General features: G+C 42.8%; 1 protein-coding gene across 10 annotated transcripts in view; it reads right to left on the bottom strand.

Annotated features, from left to right (window-relative positions):
- Positions 1–25816, bottom strand: part of gramd1bb (GRAM domain containing 1Bb) — a 73244-nt gene that overhangs the window by 10876 nt on the left and 36552 nt on the right. The window contains exons 1-7 of one of the 10 annotated variants that reach the window (XM_080288415.1): positions 24870–25441; positions 11357–11567; positions 9556–9576; positions 8005–8028; positions 6284–6304; positions 5574–5597; positions 259–343 (exon numbers count right to left, since the gene is read on the bottom strand). In XM_080288415.1, coding sequence (XP_080144541.1) covers positions 259–343; positions 5574–5597; positions 6284–6304; positions 8005–8028; positions 9556–9576; positions 11357–11567; positions 24870–24892 — 409 coding nt within the window. In that variant the 5' untranslated portion in view covers positions 24893–25441. Of the gene's footprint in view, positions 1–258; positions 344–5573; positions 5598–6283; positions 6305–8004; positions 8029–9555; positions 9577–11356; positions 11568–16924; positions 17086–17442; positions 18148–24869; positions 25442–25816 lie in introns of those variants that run through there. The other 9 variants (XM_080288416.1, XM_080288414.1, XM_080288408.1 and 6 more) reach the window with 9 other exon arrangements.

Genomic DNA, 25816 nt, shown 5'->3' with positions numbered 1-25816 from the left:
CTTGTGTTCACATTACGTGTTCACATGAGTGCCCGAAAAGGAAAAGGTCTCCTCAAACGATGACACTAAGGCCTCTGAAGACCGTGGGATTTATTTTACTCAGTGACAAAAATCGACACATATTTACAGTCATGCCATGATGTCAGCCGGTGGGAATATCCCGTACTTGTCTGCTCCGGAAGGATTAATCATTTTCTAATTACTACCAAGCTGGCTGCACCCTGCCAGTACTCAGATGGCCTCAGTGTGTACACTCACCCACAATGAGTCTCTCTGTGTCAGGGAGCTGCTTGAAGAGTTTCCTAAAGTCCTCATTGCGCTGCTTGTATGTCGGGCTCAGCACCTGCAGTGACAGGCAGAGTCAGAAACCACACACACACAAACAAACACACACTCGCATCCTCATGCTCTGTTCACAAGTGTTGCCTCTGTCACACAGCCTGGGTTACTTGTTTCCACGAGCATGTGAGATAACCTTGTTAAAACCACCCACAGGTTTGATCGGTATGTCCGCTTTACTTTAATCATGCCGTGACTTTCATCCTGTGGGGGATTTTCACAGTTACTGCAAATGGAAATACAGAGTACGGCAAGCAGAGGTACGTAGCCCGAGATATCTGAAAGGACGCATCATAACCGATTTAAAGCGCAATACAAGGAAAGAATCAGCCCAGTGCAAATCATTCAAAACACATGCTGCCATGACTGGTATTTATGAGTCAGGATATCCTATTTGCATTACAGGGCGACATATTTCTGACAGTGAGGCTTTTGTTGGATCATCGATGAAATCTCAAGTGTAAACAAGCAGACAGTGTTGGCTTATTAGGATCAAACGGGAAGCATATTCTGTTTCATATGACCAGTATTTTTCTTTATGCTTGGCTTCAGCTGACTAGATTAGCCTGTGATATATCTCCAAATGTGTACCAGAGGGAAGGCTCTCACTGTCCGTGCCAGATGCTTTCCTTCAACAGGAAAACTTCAGGAAAACATAACAGCAACAAGAGTTAAGCAGAAAGAAAAGAAAATACATATTCCTTTTGATCGAGGCTCAAGGGAGAAGTCTAAAGCCAAAAAACTGAAAGTGTTCTTAAAAAAAATCATGCCGTTCTCTGCAGACATCATCATGTTTCCATTTTTTAAAACAACTCTAGAAACAACCTCCGCTGTTGACAAATGAAATCACTCACATAGTAACTGGACAATCATGCCAAACAACAGGCCTATGTGAGCTCAAGAAGATTTCAAATAGCAAAGACTCACAGCCAAACCACTTGTTTGAATTATTGGTGGGGATTTACCACAGAACTACGCTCACAGCAGCATGCACAGCACACAAAGTTCCCTAAAAAAGCCCTCTGGGCGACCCTCTGTTTTGCCGCTTCAAGGTTACATTTTCATTTTTCAACGCTTCTCCCCGTGATGTTTTCAGCTTACGAGCTGGGGTCGACTTACAGCAGGAATCTCCTCACTGTCCCACTCGGGGTCTTGAAGGTCTGAGGCAGCCCAGCCCCACTCCCAACCCCATTCCCCTCTAGCTGGACCCTGCAGAACCCACAATGCCAACGCCTCATCCAGCTCCAGCATGGCCTCCCAGTCAGACAGCGTACAGTCCTCATCCAGTTCCATATTCAGGGCGCCAGATCCTTTTTGCTGCCTGGATGGAAACAAGTTTTCCAAAAATGCGCCCCAGTGGGCTCGTCTCACAGCCGACTTGACTTGTCAGTTCGAGAAAAGTTGGGAAAATAAGAGAAGCCAGACAACGTGTGCAGCAGTTTGAAGCTGTAGTATCCGCGCTCCCCTCCTCCTCTTGGGTGCTGCTCCCTTTCAACACTGAGCAGTGGACACAACGCACTCCAGCCACATGATTCCTGTCTCACTCTGTCTTTCTGTGCCTCTCTCTCGCTTCCTTTCACGCAGACAGGGAGAGGAGTTACGGCCGTTGCCCTCTAGTAACCCCAGCCAACAAGTCCTTTATTATCACGCCAGTAGCCTTTTCCTTTTTTCTGCTTACTCCTCCTCGTAAGTGTGCAAGCAGAGCATGAGTGAGTGTGTGTGTGTGTGTGTGTATTGCTGTCCAGGTCTGAGTGCCTGATAATTACTCTGTTTATGACCAGCAAAGAATGAGGCGAGTTTACTCTGCAGACTGGAGGATTAATATAAACAAAGATGTAGCTGTAGGGGAAAAAAGTAGGACTGAATAAAGGGAAAAAAAGCCAAAGTATGTGTTGAGTCCGTCTTACAGTCTGAGCGAGTGATTGAGTTATAGAGAACAGATGTGAGCATAACCTCCAGTTACCTCTGGCTGCAAAACAACACCATCAATCTTGAAAGGGACTGCACCGGGTCGCAAGCCAGGGTTTAAATAGCAGAGCGAGGAGAATGAATAAATACGCGCTCGATAATTCTTTGCTCTTGGGCTTTTAACGTTTATTTTATGAATGAAAGGCCGCTGGAATCCAAAGTACGAGTACTGAACGTGCTGAACGCCGGCGATTTCAAGAAACTGCAAGTATGGAGTGGTTCCTTCCTGCCTTGGTATTGAGGTCATTCATGCACTCCTGACACCTGATCCCCCTCTGCTACTTTCAGTGGGCGAGAAGGATGGAGAGCTTCTACTTCAGCAGCACTTAAAATCGATAGATTTTCTTAACAAAAAAAATGCTTCGGCGCTCAAAAACGTGGGCGCAGTTATGGAGGTCTGACTGGTGAGCAAAACAAAAAACAAACAGAGAGAAAAAAAAAACAAAACACAAAACAAGTGTAACTGTGGCTTGGATTTTCATTGCTCTAAGCAAATTTATAAGTCATATTTGGGCACTGGAATCCAGCCACGAGTCCCATCTTTGCGTAAGTTGAGGAAGCAGAAAGAAAAATATCACAGGCTTCTTGGAAAACATGCCTTTACATCATGAGCATGAAACTTAATGAAGGTTCATCCCGTACTTGTGGTATTTCCGTGTATTCGTGTCGATTTTGTAGCTTTATAGCTTAAGGAAAGAAAGAGTTCATTGACTTGACTGTGACTTTGCATGCAGAGGTCAGGCGGCACAGTGACGCCTAGGACGAACGGGGTATAAAGTGGAACTACCAACACACAGCGTGTATCGATCTGGTTAACTATTAACATGCTGGACAAACAGTAGGGGATGGAGGAGACTGGTACTGCAAACCTGGGTGGGGTTTTATGCTGTGTACCGGAGGAGTGTGTTTATCCTATTAACAATAAACTCTCTATTTTACTACCGCTGTTGTTCATTTTATGGAAAGTTGGTCTCCATGCACTAAACTCATGCACTGTCTACTGTCCAGATATCTCTTATCTTGCTGTTTGTTGCTTGTTTTCTCTTTTCCTGCCAACTTCCTGGAGGCCACACATTTGTGTAGATGCAAAGCGAATAAGAAAACGCAGTTATGCTGCTCCTAAGAAAGTGAGGTGACCGTGCCTACCTCGTACGGGCTCGCGTTAGGAAAGGTGGATGTTTAGTCACTGTAGTTTCGAAGTCGTGGCCGATCGCTACTGCCACGTAGACGTGCACACACACACATGCACACAGTGTCTGACAAGCAGGCGCATAAATGCTACAACACCTACGTGTCAGAACCAAGTGAACTGAAAAAGGATCTGTTAGACACACGTTTCTCCGGCTGATTGAGCTTTAGTAAAAACACATGTGTGTAAAGATTAGTGTACAAGATGTCAGGAAGGTAGCCCCGATGCTGAGCAGTTAATTCAATTCACCATTATGAATCAGCTGTGATGGTGAATTTCACCCCGATTCAAATTGTCAGCGGGGTTTGAAGAGAACATTGTAATGCCAATTCTGAATATTCATATTAAGGGATTACTCCATAAACATTTCTTATTTTCAGGCTTTTCCTCCCTGTTTGAGGCTCGGAGACCTGAGGCCAGCTATCCTGTTGAAGTTGTCTCACATACACACTCTATGTAGTTTTAGTCTTGAGCCAACGCAACTTCGAAATAACAACAACGTGAACTTCTTACTCTTAAGAAGTTGACGAAGCTACAAAGACTGACTGGCTTGTTTGGGTGCAACTCTTAGCTTGATGTGCTTAATGTGAGTTAATGCTGGAAAGCTTCATCCCTGCATCACATGTGCTGATTTAAATTTGATGGCTCAAGTCTTCTCTGTATGTCAAAACAAAATACTATTTTTAACTTGTAAGCCACAGTAGATTTGTCTTTTGTGTCCATAGCATTTACTCATCACCAAACATTTCAGTCTTATTTAAAGACTAAATAATTTCCTTTCAACATCTGGGTGCTGTAAGCTAATGCATATATTTATATGCAGTATATGTGTGGACTGTTTTCAGCTGCAGAACTGATACAGACGGCAGGCTTGTAGTACAAAGGGACTCGAAGGAGCATGCATGTAAACAGTTGTGACCGTGTTCAGGGTAAAAACACGGCACGCAGTGCTTCCGCTGACAAAAATGCAGATCTGCAAGACAAAGGAACAAGAAAACGTGGCAATTAATGAGCAGGGTGGCTTCACTGTTAAGTTTGGCCTTTTACAGAGATTTGTTGACAGCAACATAATCTGGAGGTAAGGGCAGATTATCCTGCCATCTTGTACACGACAAGTTCACTGTGCTGGTAGCCGGCAGTATATCATCTGTAAGTATGACAGTGACATCTGTGAGAGATTATCAGTGCAGTCCAGTGGTTTGCAAACTATAATGTCTATTTTCTGGTAATTTTATTGAAATAAAACTAATAATAATAGCATCAGGAAACGCTCATGCGTCTGCCTCCTCTGCTTAAACTGTAATAATTTAAGTTAATGTGGCTCCTTCCCCTGTGGTGCCTCTATTCTCCACCAGGGGGCCCACCCCACAGTTTGAGAACCACAGGACGGCACTTACAGCAGTGATTATCACTTGTTACGGGTCTGTTCCAGATAGTAGGTCAGTAGAGGAAATGAAATGGGTTTATTACAGCTGAGTGCATTAGCGAAGTATTGAAAAGCTTTCAGAATCCTTTTTCATGTTTCAGCTATGTTTAGTTAGGGCCTTGTGTTTCTACTTGTTTTAATGCCAGACCAAGTGCCCGTGCTTATCAGGACGCAGGAAAGAGAGCTGGGCAGGAGGAAAACGTGCCACAACCTAAAGCACCATGCTTCATTCCCATGGCGCATTCAGAAGCCCTTGTGATGGTTTACTGAGCTGCTTAGTACAGTGAGGAACTCAGTGTGCTACCACCTGTTGCACGCCAGAAATAGAAATTCACTTGTGCTCACAGGTCCACGTGTAAAATGCAAACCCTTTGAACACTGTTACTGCTACGAAAGAATAATTGTGCTGTACGATTCTTCTACACTGTGTTGAAAACACAATATGGAAGATCTTGTTTTGAGCTTTATCATGACAGCACAGTGCTTTCTATTTCAGCGTGTCACTTGCTGGCGGTAGCAACGCTGAGTGCTGAGGGAAGGCAATGGAATGAGAAACAGGCAGGAGGGATATCAAAAAATCCCACCAGTCTGAGAGCAAGAGAGACAAGTCAAAGATAATCAGGGCTGGACAAAAATACAAGTCATGCTTACTCTCAGGATGTGTTGTCTTTCATGCTGGGGAGAGAGGGGCAGAGTGTACACACAGGGAATAAAAGAAAGGAAATAAACCAACAGAAGAAATAAAAGGAGCACAAAATGGGGGGGAAAAATCCAATAAAGACCCTTCTGTAGAAACTATGTTCTCACTTATTAGTGGTTAAATCCACTTAAACCCACACAGCTGGCAACCTTTTTGTTTAAAAAAAAAAGGGTTTAAAATATTTGTTAAGTGGATGTTCAGTGGCGATCTACAAAGAGAACCATGGTTAGGAAAATAGTGTTAGCACACCACCTTGTGGTGAAAACACAGAACTGCAACAATCTGCGTCGATTCTATACTGTGTGATACCAGTCAAATATGTGGGCATATTAGTCAAATCTTGCACTGCAGTGCTGAAGGATTGTTGTCTTGCTTGCTGCATCAAAGGCCCACTTGCTGCTATTTTAAGCCTCCTGCTAATCCCTTCCTGCAGGACCAGTAACGCACACTAGTGGTTCAGTTCTCCAGTAAACAAGGTCAAGGACAACAGACCTTTCAGCTCCTAAGCAGTGTTAGCAACTAAACCAACACTTTCAGGTGTCACAAACATGACATGAAGACACCCCAGCACACAAACACAAACACACGCGCACACACACACACACACACACACACACACACACACACACAGACAGAAGGAGATAAAGAAGGCGTGACTTACGTTGTACCAGCTTTGGCTCTTCTGTGGAAAGAGAAAAAGAGGAAAAGCATTTAACTCCGTGGAACTAGTGAACAGTGCAGCAGGCTTGAAGGCTTATGCAGATACACACGATCAATCACCTTTTTAATAACCAGATCCATCAGATGTAAAACAACAATTTCTTAACAGCAGAATTCCCCACACTATTTAAATAATGTACTCTATCCTGAACATGGAAACGATGGAGGGTTAAATTATCTTCCAGTCCACTTACATAAGCACCCAGACAGACATGTCTACTTATCAATCAAATATAGGACTTTTCCCCAAATCTTCCAAGGAAGACCTGCTTCCTGTGTTGGTGGAACTGAAAGTAATTTAATTCTAAAGCATGTTGCGTGCTGCATTCGCTGACTGGATATACTATGTTTGTATTTCAAAATACCTTTACAACAAGACGTACATCGATATGTCTTCAAAAATCATCACATTGCCTGCGTGGAGTTTATTTTTTAAAGAAAATGTGAAAATTAATTCACCTTTGTAGTTTAGTGATGATATTTAAATGAGCTGTAATGGGTGTGAAACGTGTCACTGGTGATTTTCTATAATTTGTTCTTTTGAGGTCTCTTCTTAGACAAACAATCACGTCTGTTGCGGTTTTACAGCAGCAGAGGGCAGCAGAGGTGCGGCCTAATAAGATTCACAATTCCATTCACATAAACACGCTTTCAACTCTAACAGTCTAAATGCAAAAAGTCCCACAGAGGGAACATGCAGGTGATCATTCAAAGGGGAGAACAAAGAAGAGGGAAGAAGACGGGGACTAAAGAGGAGAAAGTGCATCATACAGCATGTGTCTGGCAGCAGAGGGATGATTGACAAAGAAATATTATATTAATAAAAGAACAAAAAAAACCCCAAACTGACACAGTAAGTTAAATCTGATGTGAATAACAGACTTTGCGGATAATCCAGATTGAGTTTTGGCAAGAACACAGAAAAAAAAGTCGATGATGTTGATTGTGACGGTGTAGCTGAAGAGTGAGTCATATGTTTCGTATTACACTTTGACTTGGCAGCTTTAGAAATTGCCACAAAACACAAATCATGGACTGAATGAAGCCCTAAATATTGCAAAACTGTAATTTTAAAACACAGACATATTTAGTTTGTTTGTTTTCTGTTCAACAGGGTTTGCTGCTTTTCTGGTGTGCGCAGCGTCAGCTAGCATTTAGCTGTAGAAGCGGGCTCAAGGCTGTGATGATAGCTGGGCCAATGTGCGCTACTCTGATCTGAAGGTGACAGAGAGAAATGACTCAGAGTCCACTGTCTGGACAAGGTGTGCATGTATGCATGTGCCACTGTGTTTGACTTCCTGTGACTACATAAGAGGAGGGGAAGATTTCTTGGTTTAAATTTTAGGACATATTGTTTTAAAGAAATAGTTTTGTGTCGGGGCAAAGAATTGGCTCGAATAATAATATTTTGTCATTTACAGTGCTGACAATCACTACAGTGGAATCAGTCTTCTGATTAAGCCGGGCTGATTATTTAACATTTCAGAATGAAATCAGGATCCTTTCGCATTGAGTCAGTGGGTGGGGGCGCACTGGAAAGGACAAGAGGGACAGGAACTAGAAATCCATCTCTATATGATGGGTAAGTGGAGGCCTAAGGGACTCAATGGGAGGCAGAAGGGATTGTGAATGGGTCAAATGAAAACAAGAAGAAATGCTTACTTTAATCAGGTTTAGCCTGTCATACTGAAAGAAAATTAAAGAGAAACAAAAATGTCAACTAAAGCAATGAGCAACGTAAACACTGACAGGAATGGATACACTGATATCGTAAGCGCCTGTGGCTCAAGTACAACTCTGAAATAACACTGCCAATACCGATGTAACAGCGTCAGAGGGCTGACTGAGTGGTTAGGTTAGCCTCTCCATCTAGCTGGATATGTTACATTAGATGCCTGATTGATTATTATTATTACATCAGGACTGCCGTTTATGCCGTTTTGCATAGAGGCACGGCGCATACGTTTCTTCTACCAAATGCATCTTTGATTTGTGCATCATTAGGGTTGGGGCGATCGAGCTCACGTTGCTTGGACCTAATGCCATTGCTGAGGTCATGTGACCACTGCAGGCCACAGAGGCTCGTGTATATATGTATACATACACATATATTATATATATATCTATATATATGGGAGATATTGCAAAAGAGTTAGGGTGGGGGTGGAGAGGGTTCGAACTGTGGCACATAAAAGGAGAGTCATATGATCAATTAGGATCTATGTGTGTGCACTAAACTGATTGTGTGACTGCGCAGCAGCAAACAGAGCATCAGGAGGGCTCTCTTCACACCGACCTCCAATTTACTGACTCACTCTCCCATTTTTGCGTCTTTCTATTCATTTGTGGTAAAAAAAAAAAAAGCTTTTTAATCGCATCCTATAGCCTGAGTCACTGTATAGCCAAGCCATAAATTGAATGACTGACATGAAAAACACTGCGACAAGTAGCAAACTAGATGATGGGGCTACAGTATAGCTGATGCGCCAAAACGTGACCGCAGTCTGGAGAATTTTGGGGCCTGTGGTGCAAAAATTTTTTTATTAATTAAATATAAAAAAAAAATAAGATAAATTTGTTTCATGTGATGACAGAAAGGCTGCTTAAATAAAGATCCGGTCCTGCTGCTCTGGACTAGGATGCTGGCAGTATTTTAAAGAGTTCATCCTTCTACAGCAAGGGAATTACAGTACACAGCATAACAGATATAAAGCACTCATTACCGCAGTGTAATAGCGAGATAAGTTTGTAAAGAGAGTTCCAGGACAAAGGCCCAAGCAGGGAACAGGAAGGAATTTGGACAATTATTTGCAATATTTATTTATCTATTTAGTGAATTTCTCTACATCTGAATAGGAAAAAAACAACAACAAATAATCCTGATGTGACATTTCTGTAGAAATTCATGTCATATAAAACCACCAGAAAGGGAAAGGAAGGAAAGAGGAAAAGGAAAGGAAGTGAGTAAGGTTGCGTAGGGTTATTGGTATTGCAAAAAACGTCCATCTGCTGTGATGAAGGGTGCAGATGGGGATCGCAACGGCTGCAGTGTGCACAAGGGGGCAAGCCGGGTTTCAGGGGGAAGCATTCGAAAAACAGGAATGTTGTTTTTTGGGGGGATTTTTCACAGTGTAGCTCACAAGACAGGAGGTGTTGCAGAGGGGAAGTGGGCACGGAAATATTAGAAGAACAGAAAAAAAGAGTAATGCTTACTTTGGAAAGACGCTTGTGAGACTAGCATGCAATCAGGAGAAGAACAAAGAACAAAAAAATCAGATAGAAAAATGAAACCCCAAAAACGAAACAAACTGCAAGAAGAAACAGCTGACAGTACCAACAGAAGAGCTGAACAGTCTTTATCAGATGGTATGTAATATCATTATGGCATGTAGCAGCAGCAGCAGCAGCAGCAGCGAAGAGAGAGACGGCGTGCACAGTGTGATGTGGAGAAATGAAAACGATCTCAAAAACCCAACGGAGATCAGCGGAGACGGATGAGGCAAAGGCAAAAAAGGAGATGGAGTGTGATGGCTTGCATCTTCTGTGAGAATACCTGACTTTCAAAGATTTAAATTCGCTTGTGACGAGAAATGCTGATGAGAACTCAGATAGATCCAAAAAAGAAAACGCTGCAACACTTGAAAGCTACACAGAGAACATGCTCAGCGCAAGAAATCCTAATCTCTGATTTGAAACCATTGTTTACATTTTACATTTGTCAATGTAAGTCATTTCCTGGATTAATTTTGTTGTTTAGCAAGCTAAAACAGGTACAATATAAAACTTTACTGATTCTTTAATCTTTTATTGTAAAATTAGTGAAAAAATGTGTGTTCAGGAGGAATAGAGAGAATAGTGTTATCTGTTCAGATTGGTTTTGGAGGGGTGGAGTGATAGTTACAGATCATCAGGCACCTACCAAGTCAATAACCGATCCTAACACGTGCGTCACTACACTAGAGAATAACTAAAGCCGGGCCAACACTGACGTGTTAGTGCAGCCACAGTTACACAGCTGGATCACAAGAGTTAAAATATCAACACGACTGTCAGAGAGTCAGGAGGACTAATTTAGAAGATGAAAAAATGTAATGCAACACATCAGGACTAAAATCACAGAGGAAATCCAAAGCATGGCAGGTAGTTGCTAACCTCATTTTGGTGCCCTCCTATTGATTTATGTCTGTTTCCTACACGATTATATTCTTGCTGAGTAAGCGTTCACGTTATAAAACCAAATCTTCTCCAGAGTCCTGAAATTCGTCTCCACCATCTTACTGTATTTGAGCCAAAGTGGAAACAACAACGTAAAAATGCACTCAACTGTAATTATGTGTATGCTTAGGTTTGAGGTTAAAGACAACATATTGTCAAAGCAGGTAACACTTTATGCTAAAGATCATTGTTAAATGGTGAATAGATAGCTAATAAACAGCTTACTTATTTTGAACAAACACATTATATTACATTATAATTAATAATGTTTAATAATTGGTTAAAATAAGCAGCGTCCCTGATAATGATTGACGCCCAGTCAAATCAGTTAGTGTACAAACTAATAATAACTATAATTATCAAACATAATCAATGATAATTCCTTCACACTGAAATAATTTTTTACTACAGTTTAATTAATTCTCAATGAATAATTTATTACTGAGGATTATTACTAAGTGTTCCACTTAGGCCTTATCCTGCCCGTCGCACCTTTATCTTTGTCTGTGATATTGACACCTGGTGTCCCACTGAAGCAGCTCTGTGTGACGCAAAGTGTTGTCGAGGTGTACGGGGGCCTCTCTTCCTGCAGTTCTGAGTGTTTTGGGTGGAAAGGACACACAGCTCAAAAAGGGCTGAGCGATGCTGAGAGCTGGATCCTCTGTTTTATCCGTTTTTTAAAATTTTTTTAATATGCCAGTGAAAGTGCACCGTGTTTCAGTCCGTATTGTATTTCCATCTGATCAGATTCCAGATGATGCATCGAGAAGATAAAAAGGCGAATCTCCCGTGTACTCACCTTTGAGTTCTTTCCCCCGCTTCGCGCCGACTGCACGGAGTACGTTCTCTGGACAACCTGCTCAGGCGTGGAGGGGGACTTGTCAGAGGAGTGGTCTGAACCCTTCTCCACCATGTTCTCACCCTCCTGGCTCTGTGGTGTGGGAGAGCGCGAGCGTTTACGCAGGACTGGTGAGCAGGCGGGCGTGCTCTTGTTTGAGTTACTGGCAGTGCTAAAAAAAAACAAAGAAACAAACAAAAAAAAGAGAGAAAAAGAAGAGAATTCATTCCAATGTGATTTACCCTCACAACAAATATTAAGACAAACTGCTCTGCATGACAGCGCTGACCTACAGGTCAGTGTGGACAGCAGCACAGCACGTACACTGTTTGCTCAGCCTTACATCACTTGAGGCTTAATAGGCTTGAAGCACCATGTGCTAACATGGCTAATAATGGCCAAGCTAATACGGGAACTCAAAAACAACAACAACAAAAGCAGCAATGACGAAACGAAATGGCGTAAGCTACATCCACATAGTTATTAAGAAATCTTTAGAAAAAATATCAAATTTGAATGATCCTCACTGTGATATTTCACTATTTCTGTTTTGCATGCAGTCCCAGACCTTAACTGTGCACAAGGTTCCTATCTGCTAGGCTCTGTGATCCAGAACTAGACTATCTCAAACATCTCTGGCTGAGTAAGGAGCCTTCTTCTCCTAATGACAGAAGCTAACAAAAGGCCCTGTAAGTGATCTGTGTGACAGTGTGCCTGCCAGGCCTGGTTACTTGACATGGCATTATGCAAGCCATTACGTCAGTCGATGGCTGCTGTTAGTGGTCATGAATTACTGATCTACCGTTACATTTGGGACTTGGAGCCTTGAATCATAGAGAGCGGTGATGACAGCTTCTGTCTGACTGTCAGATGCTGCTGTACCAATGGCTGCTTGATTTTAAAAGACAAGGACATCACAGAGCCTTCACATCTGTTGACTCACTAAGATAAATAATGCACGCCTCTGACATCAATACATATGATTACCTAAAGTTCAGTTCTTTCAGTCGATGATCATTTTAAGTATAGTGCACATTGTGTATTCCTTAGTGACGCCATTAAGAATACGTTTAAGGGAAAGCTGTCCTTAAAAGACATTAATTGTTAAACATTTAGAATTTTAAGTATACATTAATTTCTGCCAACAGTAAAGGACCACCACATGAGATTTTAGTGCAGAGCTACAGTTTAGCTTTCTAATGAGTATTTTTATTGCCTCTCACGCTCCCTCTTGTGCTTTTTGGCGTTTCATATTAACTTCTGGCGTTGTACATGCCAAGATGCATGCTATTAAAGTTTGCAGCTTGCTGATCTGATATGCACCGTGCAGTACGATCTCTGTCTCAGCCAGAAGATTTGTAGTTAAGTGCATATACGACACACCTGGAAGTTGGGGGACAATCAAGCAAATACTTTGATTTTAGCACAGGCAACACCCAACCCATAACCTGCTGAATTTCCGAATAAAGGATGACATACTAGATTAAAATCAGAACAGACAATGAAATTATGACATTGGTTATTCAGAACGACACCTGTGCTGCTTTTCTTTAAAGGTGAATGGGTGGTTTTGTAAGGTTATACATTTTTTATGATGTAAGCAGATTCTTGTCTGGGCTACAAAACACTGTGGGAAACCCTGTGGGCAACTGCACATGATGATAGGAGGATGGAGAATGGCACAAACTGTGGCACATGGCCGTAAGTGGTGGGGGCGGCTGTTGTGTTCCGTGCTGCTGGTGGACGTGTAAACCAACATGAAGCACAAAGGTGTTCAATGAACGTCTTTTATGTTTGGTCAGATAGAACATTTGTGTTTTGGGGACTTCTGGGAAGACATGATGGGCAGATTTCTATTTTTTATTACTGGGTTGGACGCAAACCCTCTTACTTAAATTTGGCCCTTAAAACTGTACTATGTGCTGGGTCTTCTTCAGTGTGTTTGAATTCCAGAACAAAAATATAGATAAAATTAAATACAAGACCCTTTTATATACTAGTTCCTCACTAATGTATCGTATTTGATCCATGACAAATTTAAGACAGATTACCATCATACGTTTTATTGTAATAGGCTGTGACACATGGTGAATTCCCAACTAGTTCACCCTATTCTAGTATTTTCTCAACAATTCATGTGAAAGCATAAATAAATCATGACTGAAACCACGTGTGTAAGACCAAGTGATGCACAAAAATACAATTTAAGATGAGCATCCTGTGCACCATGTGCCCCTTGACTGGGACAGGTGACTTATAATCAGAACAGCTGTCACCAATTACACAAATATCAACCAGAAAAGGTGCAAGTAGCGCACTGTACCAAACCTTAGAAGAGCACAGGTACATCAAATAGATGTATTAACAATATATATCAAAATACAATAGCTACAGAACTGGAATCTCATGGCAAACCAAACCTGCACCAAGACAGTCCACACTCTGTCATGTGTCTGTGTTCTCAATGATCTCATAACTGCAGACAAACACATTTTTGTGCAAATAATACAGATAAAACATACTGTTTTCGTGTCTTTGCATCCAAACAGAGCATTTTACTGTAAGACATAAAATCTCAGTCTGCACATTTGTTTGTTTCTTTGTCCGCCAACTCCAACACCTACATCGCCAGGAGCTGAGCGATAAAACCTGGCGCACGGGTGCATCTTAGGCTCCTTTAAGTTCTTTTCCATATCAGATATTATGATATCACCATGTTGCCTAGGAACCACCTAGCAATGGGCAACTTATATGAGCTGCTTTCAGTACTGATGCACCTGCATCCTTTTATTTCATTATAAAGACATTTTATTTATGTCCACAAAACTTAATTTATACACCATCAGACACCTGATGGCTTCATTAAAAAATCTGCCAAATCCAACATAGGGAACTACCCACTATGACAACCCCTTGTGAATAATTTGTATTACCCCATCAGGTTGCCTGGCAACCACCTAGCAATATGTAAAAATGACCCGTTTTTAGCATTTATGTGCCTGCGACATCTTATGCAAGCATCCTGTTGAATTAATTAAAAAATAAATAGCACAAATAGGCCAAAAATACTATAGCATGGGCATGTACTGGGTTCATGTCGTGTTATTTTGCATGTCACATCCTAGGCTGGTCACTCTCACTCTCACACTAGCAGGTCTGGACTAGTGCTGCAAGACTGGATGGAGTTCCCATCTGGTCCTATGAAGGTTAATTATACTAAAAGTCCAAATGCTTGGATACTACAATGTAGCTACAATGTAGCATCACCAAACAAAAATAGACAATACATAAAGATAATGGCTTCTATAAGGATTGCCTAAAGAGCATAATTCACGTGAATCCATGTTAAGTTTGAGAGATGTGGTGGGGTAACCAAAACTAGCAAATAGAAGAGATAACAAAAAAAGACGTGGCTCATCTCTTATAATGTCCCCGCATGCAAAACATGTACAGGGACCCCCACTTGTTGTTTTCAGTAATAGGAATGCACGAATCACCTCTCCCTTCCAGATACACGGCAGTAAACAATGGAAACACTGAATCCGTCATCAGCATATGAATGACTGAACCCAATCGGTCATTCACACAAGAGTTTGCTCTTTGAACCAGCGGGCTAAGTGTGGACAGAGTGAACATGCAGCCTTTGCTAGCCTGGAGAAGAGTGGACAAAAGCATCAGTCGCAACTGCTTTGTTCTTCACTCCCTCATGAAACACAACACTGAGACACAAAGCGAGGACCTGTCACAGCATTATCACTGGATGCTAGTATGTAGTGTGATTAATGTCAAACACAGAGTTCGGCAGTAGATTAATAGACAAGGCTCTTACAGTTATGACGTCATATGAAAATGCCGTATGTAACAGACATGACAAACACTGCAAACTTATATGCACTATTGGTTGTATTGGAGCTAAAATAGGGCAAGAGTCCCTACTGGGTCATAGGGTGGCAATGATAAAGTGGCCTGAAGGCTGCTGTGTACACTTATATTCAGTGACATATATACAGTATACACACAGAGAGAACTTCAAGAAATTTATCAGTTTAAAAAAAAACCCCAAAAACATATCACTTGAAGCATTGCCTACTACAAAGCTCAAACACAGCTCTACTTTGAATGAAGATCGCTATAGCAACAGTGGACAGGATGGCTTAAATATTCAATGTGTGTGGCTAAATATACTCAAGTTCTGCAGTCAGAGAAGCCGTCTGAGCCGAAAATACAGCAGGATGGTGATGTGACAGACAATACCTCACAACCCATCTGGGCACCGTCATTGTACATTTCATGATTAAGCAAGTGTTTGTGTCTTCAAACAAACAGCTGTCATTTAAACATTGATTATTCACATTGCATCTGAGAAAACTTGAAGGTACAAACACAACTTGGCCCCGGAAATGTTTGGATTTCGCCTCTGTATCCCAGCAAATGGAATTGAAATGAACTGAGATCCAAGGGAAGCGCAGAGGCTCGGCTTTAATTCAAGAGACCTGATAAACTGTTACATTAATTGTTGAATAATTGCAGACTTTTTTAATGCTCAGACTCTTTTAAATGCAAGTGAAAACTCAAAACGTATTTTGTGGACACCTATGGTTTATTTCTTTATTTCATTAAGCAGATAAGAGATCTGAAGAGGTCTTTTCTGCAGTTGCAGTTGTCAATGCAATGTTTCAATGCAATGTACATGAAGTAAATGGAGACTAGGATGCCTTATTCCTGTGCTTTTGTTGGTTCTGAGCAGTAGCTTGGACTGAGTCGAGCTAAGACTTGATGATACAACGAGATGAGTAACAAGATTTTTGTTGTCCAGTTTTAAAGTTTTGCCTAGTTACATAAAAAACCCCCCAGAGAACTGACTTCAAGGTGTTAATCACACAGGATCTTGACGTGCCAGCCATTCACAATAGGTCAAGTTCTTGTGCTCATAGTGAAAGAAAAAAGAAAAGAAAAGAAAGAGAAACAAGCTCGCTGTTTGCACCACTTTGTTACAGTCTTTTCTTTAAATAAGCTCTAAAGCCCTAAATCCAACCGGCTCAAGCTGTCCAAACGCTCAACTTCACAATAGAGCAGAGTTCCGGGCCTTTCCATGGGCCCCACTTGTTTTCACAGTTTTGCTGACCCTGGAAAATACCCATCTGGCATTGGTCCTTCAGCTCTGCTTGCTCCCAAAGGACCATGAGGAGCACCACGCTCGCTAGCAACCACTGCACATGCGCTCCCAGGAATGCGCGCATTGAGCACACAGGAGCAGAAGTAAACATGGGCATGCGCGTGGACGCACAGTATGTATGCCCACTAATCACACCAGGCACGTCACAGCTCGCTTTGTCTTGCCGAAAATGATACAAATAGTGACATCGCACACACAATCTACAAAACAATACAAAATAAACCACTTTGGTATTTAAATGCACCTGTGAAATGCACAGATTACATAACCAAAACCATTCTACCCCACCCATCCCTTTTTCCCCCTGAATATGCACAGTGACACTAACGCATGCATCACAGAATCCACCATACCCCTGATGAAAGACACGGCCCCTCAGCACCTCCTCACAGCAGCCCTCAAGGCAGCGACAGCCCTCGCTGGCCACCGTCACACACTCAAACACCACCATGTCCTCGTAGGCAGCTCCCAGTGATGAGCTGTTCACCCAGTGGATCATCCCACAAACTGCACACTGCACTTCTTTTCTCTCTCCGTGCAAAAGAAAAGGTAGCTGGAGAAAAACAAGGTGAGAGTGAGAGAGACAGAGAAAAAAAATGGAAGGAGGAGGCTGGGTGATTTCCTTCAGCAGGCTTAGAGCCACTGATCTTCCCCAGCCAGCTCTGATCTCCTAATAACCAGCTTACGTTGCCCTTAACACCACCTGCCAAAGAAGACGCATTGGTGGTCTGAGATGCAGCTCTCATCCTCCTAGGATTTTCCTTCTAAATAGAACGTGTTGATCCAAGCAGGGAAACTCATCATTATGCCGGCTCCGTGTCAGTCTGTCTGAATGCAGGCAGGTATGCAGGCAGTTGTTCCCAGAACTAACCTGCTTGTAGCCATGTAGGGAGCCACTCCGCAGCGCTCAGCCCCTTTCAATCAGCTTCATTCACGCAGCGGGAGCCTTAGATGAGGAACAGGAAGAAGGAGAGAGGAGGTGGATGAAGGGTGGGGGGGAGAGGAAAGAGGGATGAGGGATAAAGGGGAGGAGGGTGGACGAGTTCCGGAGCATGCCAGGAGGATGAGAGGTAAAGAAGGAGGAAGCAGACGCAGCAGAGCGAGCTAAAGGAAACATATTTTGTTCCCAACAGATGGAGAGAAGCCACCGAAGCCAGGATATCAGACCTCGTTCTTCTCTTTCTATCATGCGCTCGCCTCTCCTTTGTCAGATATGGGCTGATAAGCTCCCGTTCTCTCTTAGCAAGCTGCACTTTTCCGTTCCCCCTTTTTCTTCCTCTGCTCTCTCAGCCATTGGATCATCTGTCTGCTTATTGCCTCTCCTAGTATCCAAGCGAGGCTCTTCCTCTTGCGATCGCTGCTGCTGGGTCACAGAATTTCAGGGCTGCAGGCTGACAATAGATAGAAGAGAATGTGCGAGGCAGGCTAGAGCGAGAGCGGGTGAGAGACAGAGACGGAGCTAATGAGGAAAGAGATGGCTTTCACTTTGCATTCCATCTCTGCCCAGCGCCGGTGCACTGAGCCTGCTTCTTCCTCAATTATTCATGTGTTTCATGAATCGGAGGGGCTGACATCACCGGCATTCAGGTCACTTTACACTGGAAGCTCCTTCGAAATCGCATAATGAGCCACCCATTTCTCAGTGGTAAACACATTTCATGTTTCACACCCACACACATGCACAAAGCCACGGTGTTTTTTTTCTAATACTAGAAGTAACCCAAATTCATATATTTCAAAAAAATCATAGCTGCTGACGCTCCCTGTATGTGTCCAACAAATATTTAGGATTAACCTGCGATTCATCTGTGGAACTTTCACTCCATAGCTCCTAAAGCATTCTGTGTTTCCACTTTGTCTCATGGTCAAATGAATAAATAAAGATTAAAATAAGAAGCTGTATCATTGCTATCCATTTTAATGCAGATATACAAGCAGTTCACTTTGCATTGTAACACACGTGTGCGACGCCTGTCATTAGTCATTCCTGCTGTAGTGGAGAGTGCTTCCTGAACTTGATCTCACCTCTGATTGTTTTGCATTTTAAAGCAAAGAGTGCAGCAATAATCAAACATGCCCCTGAATATAAAAGGCATCGCTGATTTAAACTTCACATGAACTTACAGTACTTTCCCCCGAAGCAGTGAAAGCACATTATTTTTGCAGACAGTTACATTATACTTTAATGATGTTTCATTAATGCATGCTCAAGCTCTAATTACAGAATATAAAGGTGCATAGTTTTACAAATTTGGTATTTTATACATGGGCGTTTGAGTCATAACGGTAAAAACACAAGATTACAAAAACAGATTGGCCTCTTATGGAGTTCACATGGCACAGCAGGAGAAGTGGATGTGTAAATAACAAAATAAACCATCCCTAAATCCCATTAAACTGATCACAGTGATGACTCATAGTCACACTAGTTCCATTTTCATACGGCCATTTTGCTACAGGGTGCTGCAGCATTCCTGTTTATCTCATGTGTTCATGTGTAGAAGGGCTCAGTCCCCTCCCTTCACCCAAGTCTGATGCTTCCAGGATCTAAGCTCACAAACTAGTCACAGGTTTCATAGACGTCACGACCTGCTCGAAATTTTAAAGCCTGTTTCTGTTATTTTTGTTGCATTTAGTTTTTATAGCAATGTTAAACTAATGTTGGTGCTTCCTACCTCTGCTTAGCATTAAATACTATCAATACTGGACTTTCTTTTCCAGTTTCTAGTTTTTTAAACGTGCATACAGTATAACTGTATTTACGCTGGTGGGTTTGGGATTAGCGAACCATGTACCAATTAACCTAACCCCACTAACTGTGGGAGGAAGCCGGCCACGCAGCCAGGTGTCGGAATCGAATTCAGGACCTTCTTGGTGTGAGGCAACAGTGCGGACAATAATTACCTGATTACATTATTTTAAATAAACTGAAAATGGAAAAATATCTGAACACAAAATCACACAATCATTCACATGCCAGCTTTGTGAGCCATTAAAATTCTGTTGTTATCTATAACTTATCGAATTAGACATATTTACACCTTCATGTAAGTCAAACAGATGCAAGGTTTTGGCTATAGGACTGGAATGAAACCCTAATGAGGTACAACTGGTTTCTAATTATTATGGGTGAACCTGTTCTATGTGAAACCTAAAATGTTTGTTTATATTTACTACTTTATTAATTATTACTATGATTTACTTCTAACTGCACATTGTTGTGAGACTATAATAAGCTTGCAACAGCAGAAACCTGTCACATGCCACACATGCCAGGAAAAGTCATTTTAAGGTAATGAATTCACATTCACAGCCATTTACACATGCAGGCTATCGCAGTCAGTAATCACCTCTGTGTCTGTAAAAAGAAGCAAACTGAACCTTTAGCTGTGCTGCTGGAAAGACTTGACCCTGGGGCTGCAGCATTGCTGGCTGCCTCTGTGGGAGCGCTCAGCGGAGCTGTGCTGTGGAACAAAGGGAGCTGGTCCACTGAGCTGGACTACTGTGTGCCGTGATAAGCCCGCCCAGACTCACACCAACAAGTGACCTACTTAGAGAACCTCTGTTCTCATTGTTGTTGAACCCGGGGGATACACAGATGGTCAAATTGACCACACACTCACAGACATGGTAGTGTGTGGTGTTTACGTAGCTGCTCCTTTGCAGCTACGTAATGATGATTGACAGGTTTAAAAAACAATTCATTTGATTTCATACAGTTCATTTTGCTGATGATGTACGCAAAACACACCACAAACGTTAGAGGCTCCTATGATTTTTGAGAGGAAGGCGTGCTGTTTACAGAGTTGTCATGACGACACCAATGTGACGATGCCTCGCTGGGACGGAAATGTCTGTCAGCCTGACTGTGTCGGCCGTGCAGCTACCATGGCAGCCTGTCAAGCCATTCATGTGCACCGCTACTTGAAACGTTCCCAAGTCGAGGGAGAAGTAGAGAGCTGGAGGGTGGTGTGTTCGTGAGTCAGAAAGGGGGGGTGGGGGGTGCTGATGCAGTATTTAAACACGCTATTAGCAATCAAAAACATCCCAAGAGTTCAAGCTGATGATCGGTGTTTCCATTTGTTTTTTTGGTTTTTTTTTTTACCAAATAAAGGAGACTGAAAGACTGACATAACACTTTCTGCATCAATGTACAGTGTGTCCACACAGTAAAAAAAAACAACAACATGCGGGGCATTATATAGGTTACCTTTCCTAAAACTATTTCAATCTATTCCCACAAGCATGACTTTAGTCCCAGGCTTAATTAAAATGCTTAATTATCCTCTCTGTGAGACAACCTAACATAGGAAGGCCTGTAACAATTTTTGGGTTCTTATTGAAGCTGTCACCTCTGGGTACAGGGAGCTGTTTTAAACGCTGATATAATTAAACATGCCGAATTAAATTCCAAACCACAGCTTGATGAGGTAATTTGAGAACTCAAGGTGTCAGAGAGGGACAGGAAGGGACGGGAAAGTGGCAACCGGATTAGGCCCCTGTAGGACACTTTGTCCCAGTGGGACGTGGCACAGCCGCTGCCATCTGCAAGGGATACACAGGCGGAAGCAGGCTGGGTGACAAAGCTCTGGGCAGGAGGTAGGGCGAGGGAAACAAAGTGAAGTATTTTTGAAGTTTGAAAGTCAAATAAGTAAGTAGTGTTACTACTAATGTTTGAAATATGTAATTAAATATTTTGATGAGAAACACAGGAACACCCTGGTGTTCTCATGCTGTTATGCTGCACTTCTATCCTAAAGTTAAGCCGATACGAGCAATTGATTCGTTTTACAGAAACAAAGATGATAATCAATGAATACCAGTTCTTCAAGCAACAGTTTCCAACACCCAGTAATCATATGATCTCGAATGTGATCTTTACATTGAAAAAAATAAAAGGTTAATTCATACTGTTAGAACTTGATTTGTTAGACAAACGTCTTCTGTGTGTACATTTTCATCCTTTTCTGGGTTTTAAGTGAAACACAAGTTCTTATTTACTGACAGTTAGTATTAAACAAAAGCTTTTTTACACTAGTTCCCTAAAACCTGTTTGAATTTAACCTGGTGCATATGGACGCATACATTAATAACTACTCCACCTGACTGAGGTAATGCTGTAAAATACAGCATCTCCATTGTATCAATGTTAACTTTACTTCACTGGTCAATCTGGATATTTCATCTCTCTAATATATGCCAAATTTTTCAAGTCCTTCATGGTTACACGGTTCTGCCCATGTCAGAGACACAAATATGCATCATCTCCACATTACTGCGGATTATGCATCTATAGCTACCACTGTGTGTGCCCTGAAGACTTTCATGACCCAGTCTAATAAAATATATAGTCTCTTTGTTTAGAGGGGCTTTGTGAGAGATGCATATGTAAAGGTACTGTTTTTAGGCTGATGGCGAAAGAGGAAAGTATATGCTATATATGTGTATATGAACCAGTTTTCTGGTTCCTGAAATATTCATAGTCTACTGACTGTGGGGCCGTTAAGATTGCAGAAATATATATAAAAATATATAGAAATAAATATATAAAAAAGTCTTTTAAAATGTTATTCCTTATTTATTCACATATAACCAAACTTCCTAGCCTTCCTACTTAGGTAACCTGAACCCTGAACTGCTAATGTATGCATTATTCCTATATCCCTAAGTGCTGTTATGTAACCATCTCTGTGTTTTTCATTGACTTTGTGAATCAATAATTCTGGCTTCGTCAATCATATCCGCTCACACTGCAGACACAAAAAAAGCTTGCTGCATCGGATGCAGCCTGTGGAACAGTACAGAGTATAATCGGTGATGACAAATGGCTTGTGGCAAGGATGCACTAATAAAATAAGTAAACAGGGGGATGGGGGGACAAAAGAGAGAAAGGGAGATAATCAGCTGAGGCTGGACGGGAAAGCCTTCTGCAGTTTCTCTACACTGCGGAGCCCCCTGTAGTAAACCTGGGAGTCCACTGTGGCCTTGCCTGCTGGTGCAGTGGTCTATTTCTGACTCTGCAGCTGGGTCCAAGATGCTGCACCTATTCCTTACAAAATCTTGTCTCTTGACATTTCATGCTTTTGTTTTCAATGCAGGGGGTTGATCACATCTGACACCTCTAATGGCTCTGGAGGACCAGCTGGACAATCAGCAGTTCACACAGAGGCACAGTCTTTTCCTTCTCTCTCTCTAACACCATGCATATACTGTGCTAAATTAAACGTTCTCTGTACAGAGGCCTGGGAGCTACAATTTTCAAGTCAGCCTAAAATAGCCCAGAGAGCTCAGCACTGGATATTAACTGCCCGAAGCTTTGGATTCTATGTATGCACATGAGGATCTAAAGCATCTATGCAAATGCTTTGCTAGGTGTGAGTATCTAAATATCCCTGCTGTTTTGACTCTGTGTATGACAGCAGTGTATACGGACACAGCACATACATGCAGATAGCTGAGGTAGTGACAGAGCTCTGTTCCACAGCCGCAGAGGGGAATACAAATCCAAGTCGTGGATGGAACGACTCCTCAATGCCACTTGCTGCCTTAGCATGACGCGAAGCAGGGGAAGGACATGCATTCGCCATCTACGATCAGTAATGTCATCATAGACAGAGGAGCTAAACAACTAACTAGACATGTTTGGGGCGAAGCAAAACACACACGTTTCTGTATGTGAGTCTGCACACTCACAGTCTGTCCACCTATCCTGCAGCAACAACTGGCTCGTGCCACGTGCAGTGAGTAAGCTCCAGCTCTAGCTTGCTGTCAGTGCCTTGTTGCTACAGCTGCTGTTGGCTGTATGTGCACATCTGCGTGCGAGTAAATGTGTGTGTGTGTGTGTTTGTGAGCAGATTTAAGTCAGGCCAAATGTCATACCAAGAGCAAACATCCATACACTGCGGACACCGTCAAATCCTGAGCAATCTCCCTCCTTCCCCCTTCCCTTTCTCACACACACACAAACATGTGCGCACATATCCTGTCTCTCTTCTTCTTCCCTATTCCATGTCTTCTGATTAGTAAGTAATCAACAAACCCCACACTGGATTTCTTTAATACATTGATGAGTGCAGATATGTCCTCATCCCACTGATATTAATAAGAACTGCATGTCCAGTGTCAGCTCCTGATTTATAACCTTAATAACAAAATGAAGTGATAGTGGTATGGAATGACCTGCAGGTCGCACTGTTTTGCCTACAAAGCAGATTGCTCCTTGAAGGATGGAGAATAGTGTCATAAATACTGACAGTAGTGGGTTTAGTGCTCAATCATCTCAGTGATAAATGTGAAACAGGCAACAGATCATAAAGACATCAATAGCATGTGCAGAAAAGAGCAGAAAAGAGATGAAAAAGAGAAGAGACGCAAGAAAACAGAGATAATGAAAGAGAGACATTAGGAAAAAAGAAGAAGACGTCCTGCAGGAAAGAGAAGAAGTCCTCATGAAAGTGAGAAGGAAGGAAGGAAGGAAGGAAGTGGGACGCACGTTGCCGAAACTGCTCCCCCTCCAGTTTTTTTTCTTCCTGCAGTGTGCCGTAATTCGTCTCTAAAAATATCAAGCAAGAGGAGGAGGAGGAGCATAAACAAACACAGGCGGAGGAGAGGATAAAAAGATGGACGATAGAAGAGTGCACGGGGAGCGCACAGTGCAGCAAGACAGGCTAGAAAAGAAAGTGAGAGTAGAATCACTTGCTGGTGCTGAATCTGTGTGTCTATGTGTGATAAGGAAGGAGCAGGAAAACAGGCAGGGGGGAAGGCGAGAGCGAAAGCCGCGGAGAGACCGAGGGAGCATGTGCATGCTCTTTTCCAGGCAGCCACGTGAGTGTCTCTCCTCAGCTGCTCCTTTCACACTGAGCCAGCCAGAGGGGAGAAGAGCAGGGTCGCTATAGTCACAGCGGGAAAAACACGCTACACCACACTGGCCCCACCGGATGCACACGCTCTGGTCACAGCTTACTGGTCCTGATCTAGCCCTCATTACATGCCAGTTTCTAGCGATTTACATAAGGGTGTAGAAATACACAGGTGTTAGACAGACGGATATGTGCTCGATTTAATAAGCACAGCTAAATAAACATCCATCAAGCCTCATTAAAGAGAATGTCATCTTAGGATGACATATGTTATTAAAGCCACAGAGGACAAAATACCAGAAAATAGCCCAGACATCTAGATGCTGGACTGGGTTGTGCTTTGCATTCATGACAGCCTCACGGCTATTTGGGGGAGGAAATAACGGTAACATTTCAAACACACACATTCGGAGTGCCACATCTCCTTGTCTTTTCTTACCAGGCGAGCTTGAAGCCTTTCATTAGTACAGCGAGGAGTGTCTGATATCCATAGCGTGTTGTGGGCACTGGGCTGCCCGTTCACACCGCCGCATGCTGACTGACAGCCTGCCAGTGCCTCACCTCCCATACACAGACCAGGAGAGATGCACAGGGAGAAGAAGGGAAGAGAGACACGCACAGGCTGACGGATGGTCGGGAAACCGAAGTCTGGATGGATGATCCTCTCGGCTTTCTCCAACCTCTCTGCTACATTCCTTCGCTCGGATCAAGATGCCGCAGTGCTGAGCACTTGTGCCAGAAATTCACACCTCCCTGGGGTTCCTCATTTTTCCCAAAAGAGAAGGAGGTGACCTGCACTGCAACATTCGCAAAGCAAGCTGCAGCATGCAGCAGAAGCACGAGGGCTAGTGATTGCAAATAAAAGCCAACATGGCTAGTTGCTGCTCCTTTCTTTAAAGCCTGGTCGGCTTTCAATCAGGCTCGCACACTGTCGCTTCAAGCTTCTGTTCACTCACTCTAACTCTCTCTGCCTCAGCCTCCGCTGCGGATGAAAGCTGCACTTGCTGTGCTCACTATGAGCAGGCGCAGGATCTCTACCCTCCCTCCCCCTCCCTCCTGTTCTCTCTGTCCTTTTCCCTAGATGGCTCTCTTTCTCTATTTCTCTCCAAGATAAGCATAACTAGCCCAGCAGAGAGGGCTAGAGCAGGGTGGTAGGCTCCTGCTATAACATCCTCTTTGCATTTACCCCTGTGCTCAACTCCGACTATACAAGAACAGCATTATTTGAGGGAACCTGCTGCAATTCTTTCCTCTCGTACTCGTCTCCACCCCTGATTTGTGTCAGCGGCTAACCCTGTTAATCTCTTAATGCATTGAGTGTAGTGGGGTACTTGTGTTTATAGCTATGTGGCCTGCACACATGATGAATCCAATGGCCTTCATGGT

This window comes from Astatotilapia calliptera, chromosome 14, assembly GCF_964374335.1.
Source record: "Astatotilapia calliptera chromosome 14, fAstCal68.1, whole genome shotgun sequence".
Classification (NCBI taxonomy): Eukaryota; Metazoa; Chordata; class Actinopteri; order Cichliformes; family Cichlidae; genus Astatotilapia; species Astatotilapia calliptera.
This window is presented reverse-complemented; position numbering and strand designations above follow the sequence as displayed.